This window comes from Tachyglossus aculeatus, chromosome 6, assembly GCF_015852505.1.
Source record: "Tachyglossus aculeatus isolate mTacAcu1 chromosome 6, mTacAcu1.pri, whole genome shotgun sequence".
Taxonomy (NCBI): domain Eukaryota; kingdom Metazoa; phylum Chordata; class Mammalia; order Monotremata; family Tachyglossidae; genus Tachyglossus; species Tachyglossus aculeatus.
Window position 1 is genome coordinate 51,745,621 of NC_052071.1, and position 15,719 is coordinate 51,761,339.

A 15,719-nucleotide genomic window follows, 5' to 3' on the forward strand; every position below is an offset into this window, starting at 1 on the left:
TATCCACAACTCAACGTGAATGAAAAATGCTGAATGTGTTTTGTTTCAGTTTTTTTCAAATGCTCTATGGTTAGTTTGGGGCTGTGAACTTGCTGTGGGTAGGGGATGTGTCTGTTGTTGTATTGTACTGTCTCAAGTGCTTAGTGCAGTGCTTTATACACAGTAAGCGCTCAATAAATATTGAATGAATGAATGACAGGACAAGATGCCTGGGCATTTCTATGACAACTTATTTTAGTTCAGATGATTGCCTGGTTTTGGTTAATCAGTGGTTTAATTTCATGAAATGCTATATAAGGACTTTGGTATGCAACTTACAGAATTTCACACATAATGGATATGTGGGTTTTCTTCGGTAGCCGTGGACTGTGGAAACAATGTTAGCATCTGGGCCAAACTCCAGCTCAAGTAATAGCCTTCTGTTGCCTTACTTGTAATTCCCAGAGCAGTTTCTACTGGATGTGGTAAGAGCTTCCTGCCTGAGTTTTTAATACGTAATAGCAGCTGTTATCATTGGTGGAATGACTGCCAAAATGTCTTCGATATCCTTACAACTGAAGAAACCAGGAGCCGGAGAAACAGTCACAGAAAGGCAGAGGAAAAGCAAAAGAACAAAGAATTGGTTTTAACTCTTTCTTCTGATAATAGTAACGATCTTGTGGGCAGGCATCGTGTCTACCAACTCGCCTGGATTGGACTTTTCCATGTGCTTAGTACAGCACTCGGCAAATAGTAAGCACTCAATAGATACCATCTACTGACTGATTACTGAGCACCCACTTGGAGCGGTATCCTGTACTTCACTTGGGAAGTGTGCCAGAAGGGACCCATTTCTTGCCTCCAAGGAGGTGAAATATAAAAACATTTACAACTAGAGTGGCCTCCCAGCATTTTGGCTACAAACACAGCCCCCATTTCTGGTCTACTTTTAAGGGGAAAAGGAGGCTGGCCAAAAAACTTGGCATGTTTCTGAGTAATTCAGTAATATTACACAGGGATAAGAAGTCCATGCCGATGGCCAGATTTGTAATATTTTATTCAGTTCCTAAGGACTTATCAAATACAGACTTAATCATAGTATTATAATAATAATAATGGCATTTATTAAGCATTTACTATGTGCAAAGCACTGTTCTAAACCCTGATTACAAGGTGATCAGGTTGTCCCCCTGTAGGGCTCACAGTCTTAATCCCCATTTTACAAATGAGGTAACTGAGGTACAGAGAAGTTAAGTGACTTGCCCAAAGTCACACAGCTGACAATTGGCAGAACCGGGATTTGAACGCTGCTTCTCAAAGTTCTACAGTATGAACTTTGAATACTAACAAATAGGCACTTTTATAGTAATTAATTTCCTCAAAGATTTCATTCCACCAAAAAATCCTAGAGCTGTTAGTCCCCTGTTCCGAGCCTCATTGTGAGATAGGGGTGTACGGTGGTAGGGTTGATTCTGGTGCTTGGCAATGAGATGCACATAGCTATAAGCAGTGTGGCTCAGTGGAAAGAGCACGGGCTTGAGAGTCAGAGGTCATGGGTTCAAATCCCAGCTGCGCCACCTTCAGCTGTGTGACTTTGGGCAAGCCACTTAACTTCTCTGTGCCTCAGTTCCCGCATCTGTAAAATGGGGATTAAGACTGTGAGCCCCGTGGGACAACTTAATCACCTTGTATCCTCCCCAGTGCTTAGAATTGTACTTTGCACACAGTAAGCGCTTAACAAATGCCATTATTATTTACTATTATTATTATTATTGGCCAGCTCGAAAAGACCAGTCCAAGATGATTTCCTCCTTCATGCTGAATGGGAAGCTGGTAAGATTCATTCATTCATTCAGTCGTATTGAGTGCTTATTGTGTGCAGAGCACTGTACTAAGCACTTGGGAAGTACAAGTTGGCAACATATAGAAACGGTCCCTACTCAACAACGGGCTCACAGTCTCAAAGGGGGAGACAGAGAACAAAGCAAAACATGGGTTGGGGAACACCACTCCCTAGCTTCTAGCTTCTAAAAAAATATCGAATTGAAAACAATCAAGATGTCTACTCATAATGAATGCTGCAGCTGCAAGTAGTAACACTGTGGTCAAAGCCCAAGAAACTAGACTCAAATGCAGTCATGCCGGGACAGCAAAGATGGACACTTGACCACTCAGAAAAACACAAACCTTTTACAGTGAGGTACTAAACACTCAGAATAAAACCCTAAAGCCCTTTAAAGGCATTTCTCTCCTTCCACACACACGACAGGTGAATAATAGTATATTATTATTTGTGAAGGGCCCATGTGCCAAGGCCCATGCTAAGCACTGCAGGAGGTACTGGATAATCAGATGGGACACAATCCCTGTCCCAGGTGGGGCTCACCATATAAGGGGGAGAGAGAATAGGAATTTATTTTCTGTTTTACAGAAGTGGAAACTGAGGCACAGAAGTTCAGTGACTTGCCCAAGGTCACTCAGCAGGCAAGGGGCAGAGCTATAATTAGAACTAGACTTCCTGTCTCCCTGGTCCTACTCTCTATCCACTAGACTATGCTGATATATGGATCACCTGACTCCAAAAAATAATATTGATTTAGTACTTACTATGTGACAAGCACTAAGCTAGGTATAGGATAATCAGCTAAGATATCAGTCCCTGTCCCACCCAATGGCACACTGTGTAAGAAGGAAGGAGAGCAGGTATTAAACACCCATTTTACACATAATAATAATAATAATAATAATGTTGGTATTTGTTAAGCACTTACTATGTGCAAAGCACTGTTCTAAGTGCTGGAAAGGGATACAAGGTGATCAGATTGTCCCACGTGGGGCTCACAGTCTTAATCCCCATTTTCTAGATGAGGGAACTGAGGCCCAGAGAAGTGAAGTGACTTGCCCAAAGTCACACAGCTGACAAGCGGACTGTTGTCTGTCTCCCCCTTCTAGACTGTGAGCCCACTGTTGGGTAGGGACCGTCTCTATATGTTGCCAACTTGTACTTCCCAAGCGCTTAGTACAGTGCTCTGCACACAGTAAGCACTCAATAAATATGATTGAATGAATGAATGAACTGAGGCCCAAGTGGCTTGCCCAAAGTCACACAGCAGGCAGTGGCAGAGTCAGGATTAGAAACAGTTTCATATTCTTTCTCCATAAAACTCCAGATTGAAAAAAAAATGGCAAGTCTGGAAAGATCATAAGGGGTCATTTGATCGAGTTCATTTCCACTGCCTCCTGGGAGGGGAGTGAGCTGTGCGATAGAACAAATGACCCCCTACTCCTCCTACGGCCCAGCCCACACACTCAACTCCTCGGGTGCCAGCTTACTTGCTGGGCCCCGAGCTTATCTACCTTGCCGCCGACCCCTTTCCCAAGCCCTTTCCTTCGCCTAGAACTCTCACCCCCTCCAAATACTGGCGTATTCATCCCTCTCTCCACTTTAGACTATGAGCCCACTGTTGGGTAGGGACTGTCTCTATATGTTACCAACTTGTACTTCCCAAGCGCTTAGTACAGTGCTCTGCACACAGTAAGTGCTCAATAAATACACTTGATTGATTGATTGATTGAATTAAAGTCGCATCTTCTGCATGAGGCCTTCCGTGGTGAAGCCCTCTCTCCCCCAGCTCCTTCTCCCTTCTGCATCATCTATGCACTTGGATCTGTTACCTCTGTCTATTCTGGACATTTCTAGTCTGTGAGCCCATTGTGGGAAGGGACTGTCTCTATTTGTTGCTGAATTTGTACTTTCTAAGCGCTTAGTACAGTGCTCTGCACACAGTTAAGCACTCAATATATATGATTGAATGACTGAATGATATTCACCCCACGGCCAACCCCACAGCACTTATGTATATATCTTTTAAGTATATATTATAAATTCCTTATTTATTCATATTCATACCTGTCTCCCCGTCTAGACTCTAAGCTCATTATGGGCAGGGAACCTGCCTGCTAATTTCTCTTGTATCATACTCTCCCAAGCACTCAAAACAGTGCTCTGCACACAGAAAGTACTCAATAAATACCAATGATTGATCACTACTACTCTGCTTTAAAAATCTCCAGAGTCAGTCTCCATGGCCTTGCTTTGGGAGATTATGGCAGGGTTTTAACAGTGTCAAAAAAGCATTTCTTTATGTTTAACTGAAATCTCGTCTTCCACAATTGAAGTCATTTTCTCTCATTCCGACTTCCCCTTTGTTCATCAGAGTAGTGAACTCCTCATGAAAATCTTCCATTGACTTGAAAATAGTTACCACATTTTTCCAGGCTAAAATGATCAATCAATGGCATTTACTGAGCACTTGCCATGTGCAGAGCACTTTATTAAGCACTTGAGAGAGTACAACAGAACAGAATTAGCAGGCACATTATGAGTTTACAGTCTAGAGAGATTCAAACCTGTGGCACTCAAAACAGAGTCCCTTCCCAAAAGCACAGTCTGGGGCGTTGAGCTGTGATTAAAGACAACTGACCAACTCATTAAGCTTCTCTGGGAGGACCTAGTTTCTGTCCTTTGATCACTTTTGCTTGCTTGTCATCAGTCTCACTGAACGGTGCTCCGGAATCATTTCTTCTAAAAGCTCAATAAATACCGTTGATTTCTTCTTCCACGCTGTAATGCCACAACTCCATGTTAACTCAGGAGGCTGATTCTTGAAACCTGTCACCCACACTGTAACATTTCACCATCCAAAAATCCCAATCCTATTTCATCTGGAGGATCACAACATCAAATATCACGACATACCTAATTAAATGAAAAAAAAAAGAAAGAAAAAAAGACTCCTGAAAAGAGTAGCATTAGCTTCTAGGTTGATGATGCTTAAAATTGAAATAAACACGAGCCAAAGCTACCATACACACCTAACGATTATCCCACTTCCTTTTAACTATGACTAATTTCACTGATGACAGAACAAATCTTCAGTGTTCAATCGATATTGCCATGTGAAAGCCTACGTAACAGCCATAACAAGTGAATTAATGCAATAAATGTCCCTGGAGTATAACTCTCAGTGCAATTTGGCTTCATTAATGCCTTGCACCATTAGTCTATAATTGTAGCACTGAAGTGAAAATCTTTGATCTGAATTTTACATTCATTTACAAAGCTATCTTGTTACTCAAAGACTAATAACTGAATTTCCCATGCACTTTTTCAGTTTCCATGGGAAATTATCAAAACACAGAATCGTTTTAATAAACTATATTTTAATTCCATGGAAGATAACTTACTAAACAAAATAATTAGGGGCGAACTTCCAGCAAGCAGATTTAAAATCGGAAACTTCTGACGCCTAATCAATTGTATTTATCAAACGTCTACAGTGTGCAGAGCACTGAACGAAAACCTTGGGAGAATATGATAAAGCTAGAAAAGCAGCATGGCCTAGTGGAAAGAGCACAGGCCGGGGAGTTGGAGGATCTTGGTTCGAATCCCAGATCTGCCACTTGTATACTATGCAACCTTGGGCACGTCACTTCACTTCTCTGGGCATCGCTTTCCTCATATTTAAATGGGGATTAAGACTGAGCCTTACGTGGGACAGGGACTGTGTCCAACCAGATTAGCTTTTATCTACCCCAGCACTTAGTTCAGTATTTGGCACATATTAAACACAAACACCACAATTATTATTATTAGTCTCCCCCTTTTAGACTGTGAACCCACTGTTGGGTAGGGACTGTCTCTATATGTTGCCAACTTGTACTTCCCAAGCGCTTAGTACAGTGCTCTGCACACAGTAAGCGCTCAATAAATACGGTTGATTGATTGATTGATAGTAGAAGACATGGTCCCTTCCCTCAAGGAGTTTACAATCCATTGAGGAAGAAAGACACAAATATTAATTTCAGATAGAAAGAATAGAGAATGGAATCAGCGAGGCCTCAGAGTCAAAGACCTGGGTTCTAAACCTGTCTCTGCCAGTTACTGCTATGTGACTTTGGGCAAGCCACATAACTTCTCTGCCTCAGTTTCAGTCAGTCCTTCGTATTAAGCATTCACTGTGTGCAGAGCACTGTGCTAGGCACTTGGGACAGTACAATGTAACAATAAACAGACACATTCCCTGCCCACAGCAGGGCTTTAAAGCTGGGGACAGCTGTGAAGGAAGAGAGAATTCCAGGCACAAGGGAGGGTGTGAGCAACAGGTCAGCGGCCGAGAGATGAGAAGGAGCACAGTGAGTAGATTATCTTGAGACTTCCCCACTTTCTATTTCACGTGGTTGAATTTCATCAATGATCATACGCTTAGGAGTTTGGCAACACTATTCTCAGTTCACTCTTGGTTTCATTTCTCAAAGGACTGCCTTGATTTCTGGCCCCTCATAACCTACTGAAAAATCATTAACCACAACAGAAACATTAAAGTGCCAAGCAAATCTTGCACTAATGAAATTTATTAATAGAAGCAAAAAAACCCCCCACAGTTCCTCATTTCTGTTATCATTAAAAACTGGTCATCACTATCTTAGGTGTAAAAAGTTTCTCCACACAAATACTATGTGCTATAGCACCCAGCCTCTGGGCTATGACCTAGCCCCTGAAAGGACCAGAGGCAGCCCAGGGATTGTCCAGGGCCTAGGTTTGAGGGTCGAGTCACAGGTGAGCCGAGCCAGACACCCTCTTTCCTTCTCCAGTCCTACATTTGGGACTATTTCTGAATGGGTTGGGCCCATGGCACCAAGGGATGAACCGGAACTGAATCTGGATCTCCACAGGGAACACCGCACATGAACTCCTGTGCAAGTGTTAGTTGTGCTTAAAAACAACTAATCCCGGGCCTTCTGGGACTACAACCCCATCAATTCTGGAAGGCATGAAGAGCACCTTGCCTGCCTGGGCCTCTCACCTATCTTCCTTCCCTACCTCCCTAAGTATTTCTGGCCAACTCCTTCTGACAGTGTTCTCTCTCCACCCTAGATTGGCTCTGCTATGGGCCTGCCTACTTCCCCTGATCCTCAAAGCAGAAATCACTTCTATGAAACTAGCCCTGGGGCTGCAACCCCTCTTTCACATGACCACTTGCTCCCACATTCTAAAGTTTTCAAAGAAGACAGAATCTTTGTAACCCAGAGCCCATTTTGCTTGTACATATCTATTCTATTTATTTTATTTTGTTAGTATGTTTGGTTTTGTTCTCTGTCTCCCCCTTTTAGACTGTGAGCCCACTGCTGGGTAGGGACTGTCTCTATATGTTGCCAACTTGTACTTCGCAAGCGCTTAGTACAGTGCTCTGCACACAGTAAGTGCTCAATAAATACAATTGATGATGATATGCTACTTAGGGTTAGCCAATGTCCAGATCAAGGAAAAACTCAATGGTATAATTATGCTTATTGTGTGCAGAATATTGCATTCTTAAGTGCAGTAAAATAGAGTTGGTAGACATCTTCCCTGTCCATGAGTACATATATATAATTTATTTTATTTTATTTTGTTAATATATTTTGTTGTCTGTCTCCCCCTTCTAGACTGTGAGCCCGTTGTTGGGTAGGGACCGTCGCTGTGTGTTGCCAACTTGTACTTCCCAACCGCTTAGTACAGTGGTCTGCACACAGTAAGCGCTTAATAAATACGATTGAACGAATGAATGAATAATAATGTCTGTCTCCCCCTGTAGCCTGTAAACTCGTTGTGGGCAGGGAACGTTTATTGTTATACAGTACTCTCCCAAGTGCTTAGTACAGTGCTTTGCACTCTGTAAGAGCTCAATGAATACAACTGAATGAAACAAAAATATGAATGAATGCCCACAAGGAGCTTACAGCCTAGAGAGGGACACAAGCATTAAAATAAATCACAGGTACAGGAAATGGCAAAATTTAAGGATAGATACATAGGTGCTATGAGGTTGAGGATGGGGTGACTATCAAGTCCTAAGGGGTACCTGACTGCATAAGCAATGCAGAAGGGAGAGTGAGTAGGGGAACTGAGGGCTTAGTCAAGGATGGTCTCTTGGAGGAGATGAAGTTTACGGAGGGCCTCGAAGGTGAGAAGAGTGGTGGTCTGTCAGGTGTGAGGGAGTGGGAGGAAAACATCCACCTACCTTCCCGCCCATCAGGGTAGAACAGCCTACCTCCCCAATATATAGGATGTTGGCATAGTAATTATGGTAGGGTGGACAGGGCAGTGGAGAGCAAAGGATTATCCCTTCTAATAAAAAACTGTTATCTCACAGTGGTTTCTTCATTTAACTGAAGCCCCTTTTCTTTTCCCCTGTGTCTTTGTCTCTCCCCAACCCCTGCCGATTTCCCTGGGACTTTGTTGGACAGGATCCACGCCTCCAAATACGTCATATGCATTCTCCCCAGTGCTCGACAGGGTGCTTGGCCCATGACAGATTTGCCAGTTTTATTGACTGATTTCCAGATACCAGCTACATAGTACTAATGGAGGGAAACACCTGAAATAATTCTATATTTTACTTTATGCCCAAAAGCTCCATGTAAATTTCAGTATTAACTGAAAATAGCTCAACTTAAAGAGCACACTTTAGTCCCAATGTCCAGTACGATGACCAAGAAAAGGCATATACTAGCCTAGGTACGGAATGAGAAAAATGAGGGAGAGAAAACCTCACATTCTGAATAAAATGAGTAAAACTGGACCATAGGACAGATCATATAACAACTGTGGTATTTGTTTAATACTATGTCCCAAGCACTGTACTAAGCACTCAAATTGTACCTGGTTCCAGTTTCAATGGGACTCACAGTCCAAGATGGAGGGGCAATAGATCTCTTACCCGTCTTTTACAGATGAGGAAACTGAAGTACAGAGAAGCTAAGAAGTTAGCAGCAGGCGAGTGGCAGAGCCAGGATTAAAATCCAGGTTCTCTAACTCTCAGGCCTGTACTCTTTCTATGATTATTTGCTTAATACTGGAAGCTCCCTCTAAACTGAATGCTCGTTGTGGGCAGGGGACACATCTACCAACTCTGTTACATTGTACTCTCCAAAGCCCTTGGTACAGTGCTCAGTGCACATTAAGGGCTCAAAAACATAACTGATAAGACTGTACACCACAAAAAGACACCTTTTCCAACTTGTCTGTTCAGATTTGAAGCACAGTTCCCAAAGGAAAGTTTTAGCTGTGAATGGGTCCCACAGATACAATCGACCCACACTTTAACAGCATCAGTGACAAAATTTAGCAATTTCCAGAAGAGTTTTACCAAGGGAATTAGAGTATGATAAGTTTTCAGATTCCCAACAGAATTCTGGGCCCTCTAGAAGGTCCTTAAAGTGAGTCTTGACTCTATTTACTGGCAAGTCACAGACCACACAGCTCTTACCTCCAAGCTGATCCCAAGTGGACGCTAGGGAATGTATCAATTATACTGAACTCCTCCAAGCACTGAGTACAGAGCTGTGCACACAGTGCTCTGCTCAATAAATATGGTTGACTTATGCTCCTAGGGGGCAGAAATCAGAACTTTCAATTCTACTGTCTTTTCCCAAGTGTTTGGTACAGTGTGCTCTCTGCACATTGTAGGTGCTCAATAAATACTGCTGACTGACTCACAGAAACTCTTCATGTCCCTTAAACCCACTGGTCTACTGCTCTATTCTGCCACAGAATAATGCTAGAGGCTAGTATGATGCTAGCCTCCTCTTAAGTCCCAATTTCATTCACTCATTCAATCGTATTTATTGAGCGCTTACTGTGTGCAGAGCACTGTACTAAGCGCTTGGGAAGTACAAGTCAGCAACATATAGAGACGGTCCCTACCCAACAACGGGCTCATAGTCTAGGAGACAAACACAGAAGATGTGGGATAAAGCTGCCATCTGCTCTCCAAACTCCCACCTGGCATTTCAGTGCACTTACTCAGCCCCCTTCTTTGGAAGTAAAATAGAACTGGCCCAGAAAAGGTCACTAAATAGCAGGTGATATTTTCTCAGTTTTCTCCCTTGCACAATGGCCATTCAATTTGTCTGTAACAGGCCTGGTACTAGGAAGCTTCAGAAGGGTATAAGCACAGTCTATGTATCTACTAAAACAAAAAACTTAGCAATGAGATGTTTCCAACATTTTCCTAAAGAGCTATGGTTTTGCATCATATCCAATGCATGTGTGAACCAAAGCAAAGAGTGCCACAATCTAAAATACAAACCAAAAAATAAATAAATAAAAAGGCTAGGCAAAAGGAATTTTTTTTAAAAAGTAGAGAACATTTAAAGTAGTCCAAAAATCCATCGAGTGTATTTACTGAGCACTTACTGCGTGCCAGCGCTTGGGAAGGTAGAAGAACTCATTTTTAGTCATTTCAGATTATGTGAATATTCAGGATAGTCATCCAAACCCAAGGCCAATTGGAGAAACACTGCATTAATTATAAAACTGTGGTCTAAAACCAGGTGCAGGCTTAATTTGGGGTGGGAGAGGTCTGGTTGGACCCTGGTTCTCTCACTTTTCTGTCAGCTCGCACTAGACAGATATCAGAAAACTTGAGATCAGATCTGCTCCAACCCTGAAATAAAAAGCCACATGACTGGAAGATCTGACTTAACCCAGGTGCAACTACCGTTCAACGCTAGGTGTGTAGCTCAGCGTCATCTCTTCCCATTAACCACTGAGTTCGTTGTCTCTATATGCTGCCAACTTGTACTTCCCAAGCGCTTAGTACAGTGCTCTGCACACAGTAAGCTCTCAAGTCACTTCACTTCTCTGAGCCTCAGTTACCTCATCTGCAAAACGGGGATTAAGATTGTGAGCCCTACGTGGGGCAACTTGATCACCTTGTATCCCCCCCAGTGCTTCGAACAGTGCTCTGCACATAGTAAGCGCTTAACAAATGCCATTATTATTATTATTATTATTAATACATACGAATGAATGAATGGTGGCAGCAGCACAGGAAAAGCCGCATTCAACAGTACGTTTCGTTGAAGGTCCCCTCCAGCTCATCTTCTCCTTTGCGGGAAGTGTGTGCAGGGTGGTTGGGAGGGAGGTGGGTGTCCCAGATGTAACTGGGTTTGATTGTCCAGGCCCATGGTTCTCCCCCCAAAAAGGGGGGTGCGGCCCAATCCCCTCAGAACCCTATCAACAAATGCAAAGAAAATACACAACCATGCGTAAGATTGGGGGAAGAGACCTGCTCACCCTACCCATTAGATCGTGCATCTATATAGGACAGGTACTGATGTCTGTCTCCCTCCTCCCCCCTAGACTGTGAGCTCCTTGTGGACAGGGAATGTGTTTGCTTATTGTTATATTGTACTCTCCTATCTGCCCAGTACAGTGCTCTGCATACAGTAAGTGCTCAAAAAATACAATTGAATGAATGAATAATTGATTATTATCCTGTATTCACACCAGCTCTCAGCAAGGGGCTTAGCACATAGGAAATGCTAAATACCACAACCACTAGAATTTAACTCGGGCCTCCGATAAAACATCTCAAAGAACCTCCAAAGTCAAAGTGGTTACCCCCTCGGTTACTCCCATCATTAGTGACCCCAAAAAACTAAAGCGCAGAATGATTAAGTGACTGGCACTAGAATCGTGCCACGATTTCAGATTTCATTAAGCAGAAGCTGGAACATTTACCAGTGGTATTAGCTCGGTCAGAATAGTACCAAGACAACCCTTTAACTTTATCTGCAATTTAGCAAAGCAACCTGCTTAATTGTGTCCAATGGTCAAGAGAAAACATGAGAGGTATCTTAGTATAAGGGAAAAAAAGAGTACACATCTCAGAATCACAGAGGACCTGGGTTCTAGATCCAGCTCTGCCACTTGCCTACAAGATGACCTTGCACAAGTCACTGAACTTCCCAATGCCTCAGTTTCCCCATCTGTAAAATCACGATAAAACCCATGTTCTGCCCCTCCCTCAAACTGCAGAGAACATGTGGGACAAGGACTGTGCATGATCTGCACACCCCAGGGTTTAGTACAGTGCTTGTCCATCGCACATAACGGACGCCCCAATTATTATTATGACGATGAAAGCGGGACGGAGAATGGTTCAATGTTTCAGTTTCACTGTTCTGAACTTAGCTACTTAAGAAAATAGAATACATCTGGCTCCACATAAAGACAAATACAATTTCTGGTGGGGAAAGAACGAGTAAAAATGGGAAAGGGTGAGGTAACGGGAAGTGAGCAATAGCTTGCTCAAACACAGGATGGTGATTCATGCTGGAGACACTACTTGAGCCTGCATTAGAGGAACACTGGTTCTTTCCCCACTTGGGAATATTCATTTGACGGTTCAGATCAGAGCTTACTGGGACCTGAGGAAATTCTCTGATGTAACTTAGCATTTTGGAAATGTGGCCAATTGAAGAATTCATCACACGTGCCTGTGCCTACAAGAATGATGCCCTGAAAGGCATCCCAAAAGGTGGCTTCTGGATAAATGTGCTCTTAACACGCCTACCAATTCTGATAGAGTATACTCTCCCAAGTGCTTAGGACAGTGCTCTGCACACAGTAAGCACTCAAATAAACACTCCTTCAAGACTGTGAGCCCGTTGTTGGGTAGGGACCATCTCTGTATGTTGCCAACTTGAACTTCCCAAGTGCTTAGTACAGTGCTCTGCACACAGTAAGTGCTCAATAAATACAACTGAATGAATGAATGAAATATGATTAAGAGATTAATCCCTTGGAAGCCCAGGTTTAAATGGTGGCAAAAGCTGTTTTGGTAAGAAATCTCTCTCATTGCTACAAAAAAACCATTCCCCCCTACAAAAAAAAAGAGAAAATATTTGTATTGGATATATTTCGTTTAAAATTTTGCATACACTGCTACTATTGCATTTAACTATTATGTCTTGCAATACCCATCCTAATTACTTCCAAACACCTGAGACTATACTAATCCACGAGCCTCCTGTAGCACTTATGCTCTTATTTACATCCATCCTAGTAAGCAGCATGACATAATAATAATAATGGTATTTAAGCACTTACTATGTACCAGGCACTGTTCTAAGCACTGGGGTTGATAAAAGCAAATCAGGTTGGACACAATCCCTGTCCCATGTGGGGCTCACATGCATTGCAAACAAGGATCAGGGAATACTTGCAGCCACTTTATGGGACATCTCTGGCCTCTTGGGGATGATAAATACATAATTACACTGCAAACATTCCCTCTGACCCATGGACCCCCTCACGTCCCCCGCAATACAGGGAAGGAGTTTCTGCAAAAGTTCAGCAGGATCAAGTTCATAAAACGATTGACAGTAACTTCTAACATGTATAACATCGACAACGTAGAGGTTTGAGAGAGAAAAATCCTAGAAGTTGTGACATTTGAGAACAGACGATATGGCCAAGATTTTTGGTGGCCAATGACACCCATACGCTCAGAAAGTGGTCTCCCTGTGGGGTTGGTCCGATCTCAATATCCTCTACCTACCCCAGTGCTTGGCACACAGTAAGTGCTTAACAAAAAACGGGTATTTCCCACAAAAATCTTTGGGTATTTTTGGGTATTACCATAGGTCTGACAGCAGCAGCTTGTCACTCACAACAACACTCCTACATTTAACCAATCAGTGGTATTTACTGAATGCTTACTGGGCGCAGAACACTGTACAAAACGTTTGCAAGAATACAATAAAGTTGGTAATCAGTCATATTTACTGAGCACTGTACAAAACGCTTGGGAGAGTAAAATACAAGACACTCCCTGGCCACAACGAGCTTACAGTCTAGACGTGATCCCTGCCATTAAAGACATTACAATTTAATGGGTTCACTGCCCTCCTAAAATCTCATCTTCAACAAACCCATCCTAATTACTTCCAAACACCTGAGATTATACTAATCCACGAGCCCCCTGTAGCATTTATGCTCTTATTGACATCCATCCTAGTAAACAGCATGACATAATAATAATAATGGTATTTAAGCACTTACTATGTACCAGGCACTGTACTAAGCAAAGGGGTGGATAAAAGCAAATCAGGATAAAAGCAATCCCTGTCCCATGTGGGGCTCACAGTCTTAATCCCCATTATATAGATGAAGTAACTGAGAAGTCAAGTGACTTGCCCAAGGCCGCACGGCAGACAAGTGACGGAGCCAGGATTAGAACCCATGACCTCCTGAATTCCAGGCCCTTGCTCTATCTACTATGTCATGTTGACCTAGAGGGAAGACCAAGAGCCTGGGAGTCAGAAGAGTCCGGTTCTAATCCCGGCTCTGTCTTTGCCGCCGTGCAGATTTTGGCAAGTCCCAACTCCTCTCTAACTTAGTTTCCTTCTCTGTAAAGTGGGAATTCAATCATCATCATCATCATCATCATCAATCGTATTTATTGAGCACTTACTATGTGCAGAGCACTGTACTAAGCGCTTGGGAAGTACAAATTGGCAACATAGAGAGACGGTCCCTACCCAACAGTGGGCTCACAGTCTAAAAGGGGGAGACGGAGAACAAAACCAAACATACTAACAAAATAAAATAAATAGAATAGATATGTACAAACAAAATAAATAAATAAATAGAGTAAAAAATATGTACAAACATATATACATATATACAGGTGCTGTGGGGAAGGGAAGGAGGTAAGGTGGGGGGATGGAGAGGGGGACGAGGGGGAGAGGAAGGAAGGGGCTCAGTCTGGGCCCCAATCAATACCTGTTCTCCCTCCCCATTAGGCTGTGAGCCTCATGTGGGACAGGGACTGTGTTCAATCTGATTATCTTGTAACTACCCCAGCACTTAACACCTAGTAAGCACTGAAATACTACCATCATTATCCTCAGCACAACTCTGTATATGCTTTTTCATTAGTTACTTTGATTAGTCTGTCATGTATGTCTCCCTTACTAGAGTGTAAATTCCCTTGTGGGCAAGATACGCATCACTTTTCCCAGATGTTTATTCATTCATTCATTCAATTGTATTATAATAATAATAATAATAATAATAATGTTGGCATTTGTTAAGCGCTTACTATGTGCAAAGCACTGTTCTAAGCGCTTGGGGGGATACAAAGTGATCAGGTTGTCCCACGTGGGGCTCACAGTCTTAATCCCCATTTTACAGATGAGGTAACTGAGGCTCAGAGAAGTTAAGTGACTTGCCCAAGGTCACACAGCAGACATGTGGTGGAGGCGAAATTCGAACCCATGACCTCTGACTCCAAAGCCCGTGCTCTTTCCACTGAGCCACGCTGCTTCTCTATTGAGCGCTTACTGTGTGCAGAGCACTGTACTAAGCGCTTGGGAAGTCCAAGTTGGCAACATATAGAGACGGTCCCTACCCAACAGTGGGCTCACAGTCTAGAAGGGGGAGACAGACAACAAAACAAAACAGATTAACAAAATAAAATAAATAGAATAAATATGTACAAATAAAATAAACAATTATTTGTTAATATATGGCTTAATATTGTTAAGCGCTTGGCAACACAGTAAATAAGACTGAATGAAAGACGTGAAACCCCTCGAGCATAAATTATTGCGAACGCATCCGTTTTGCGACAGACAACACAAAAACTGGGTGTCGGAGAAGAGACGTCCATCCTACCTGGCTCTACATCATGATGGGCGGTTTCGCTCCCGTAGAACACTGCACTACCACTTTGTTTTGATCAGTTTTGAGTTTACAGACAGGCAAGTCCGCACCAGCTGACTGTTAGATGTAGAACACCAACCTATTAATGCCGATATTAATGGTCTCTGCTAACGTAACAGTAATGTTTAATTTCACAGGTTCAGAGTTGTCAAATTCAAGTATCCAAATAAATCTGTACATT

At 42.7% G+C, this 15,719-nt stretch overlaps 1 protein-coding gene across 4 annotated transcripts in view; it reads right to left on the reverse strand.

Moving 5' to 3' along the window:
* DIAPH2 (diaphanous related formin 2) overlaps positions 1-15,719 on the reverse strand; it is a 786,157-nt gene that overhangs the window by 748,974 nt on the left and 21,464 nt on the right. The window contains exon 1 of one of the 4 annotated variants that reach the window (XM_038747818.1): positions 10,829-10,955. The exons of 2 other annotated variants lie outside the window; for them this stretch is intronic. In XM_038747818.1, coding sequence (XP_038603746.1) covers positions 10,829-10,906 — 78 coding nt within the window. In that variant the 5' untranslated portion in view covers positions 10,907-10,955. Of the gene's footprint in view, positions 1-4,583; positions 4,712-10,828; positions 10,956-15,719 lie in introns of those variants that run through there. One more of the 4 variants, XM_038747819.1, reaches the window with a different exon arrangement.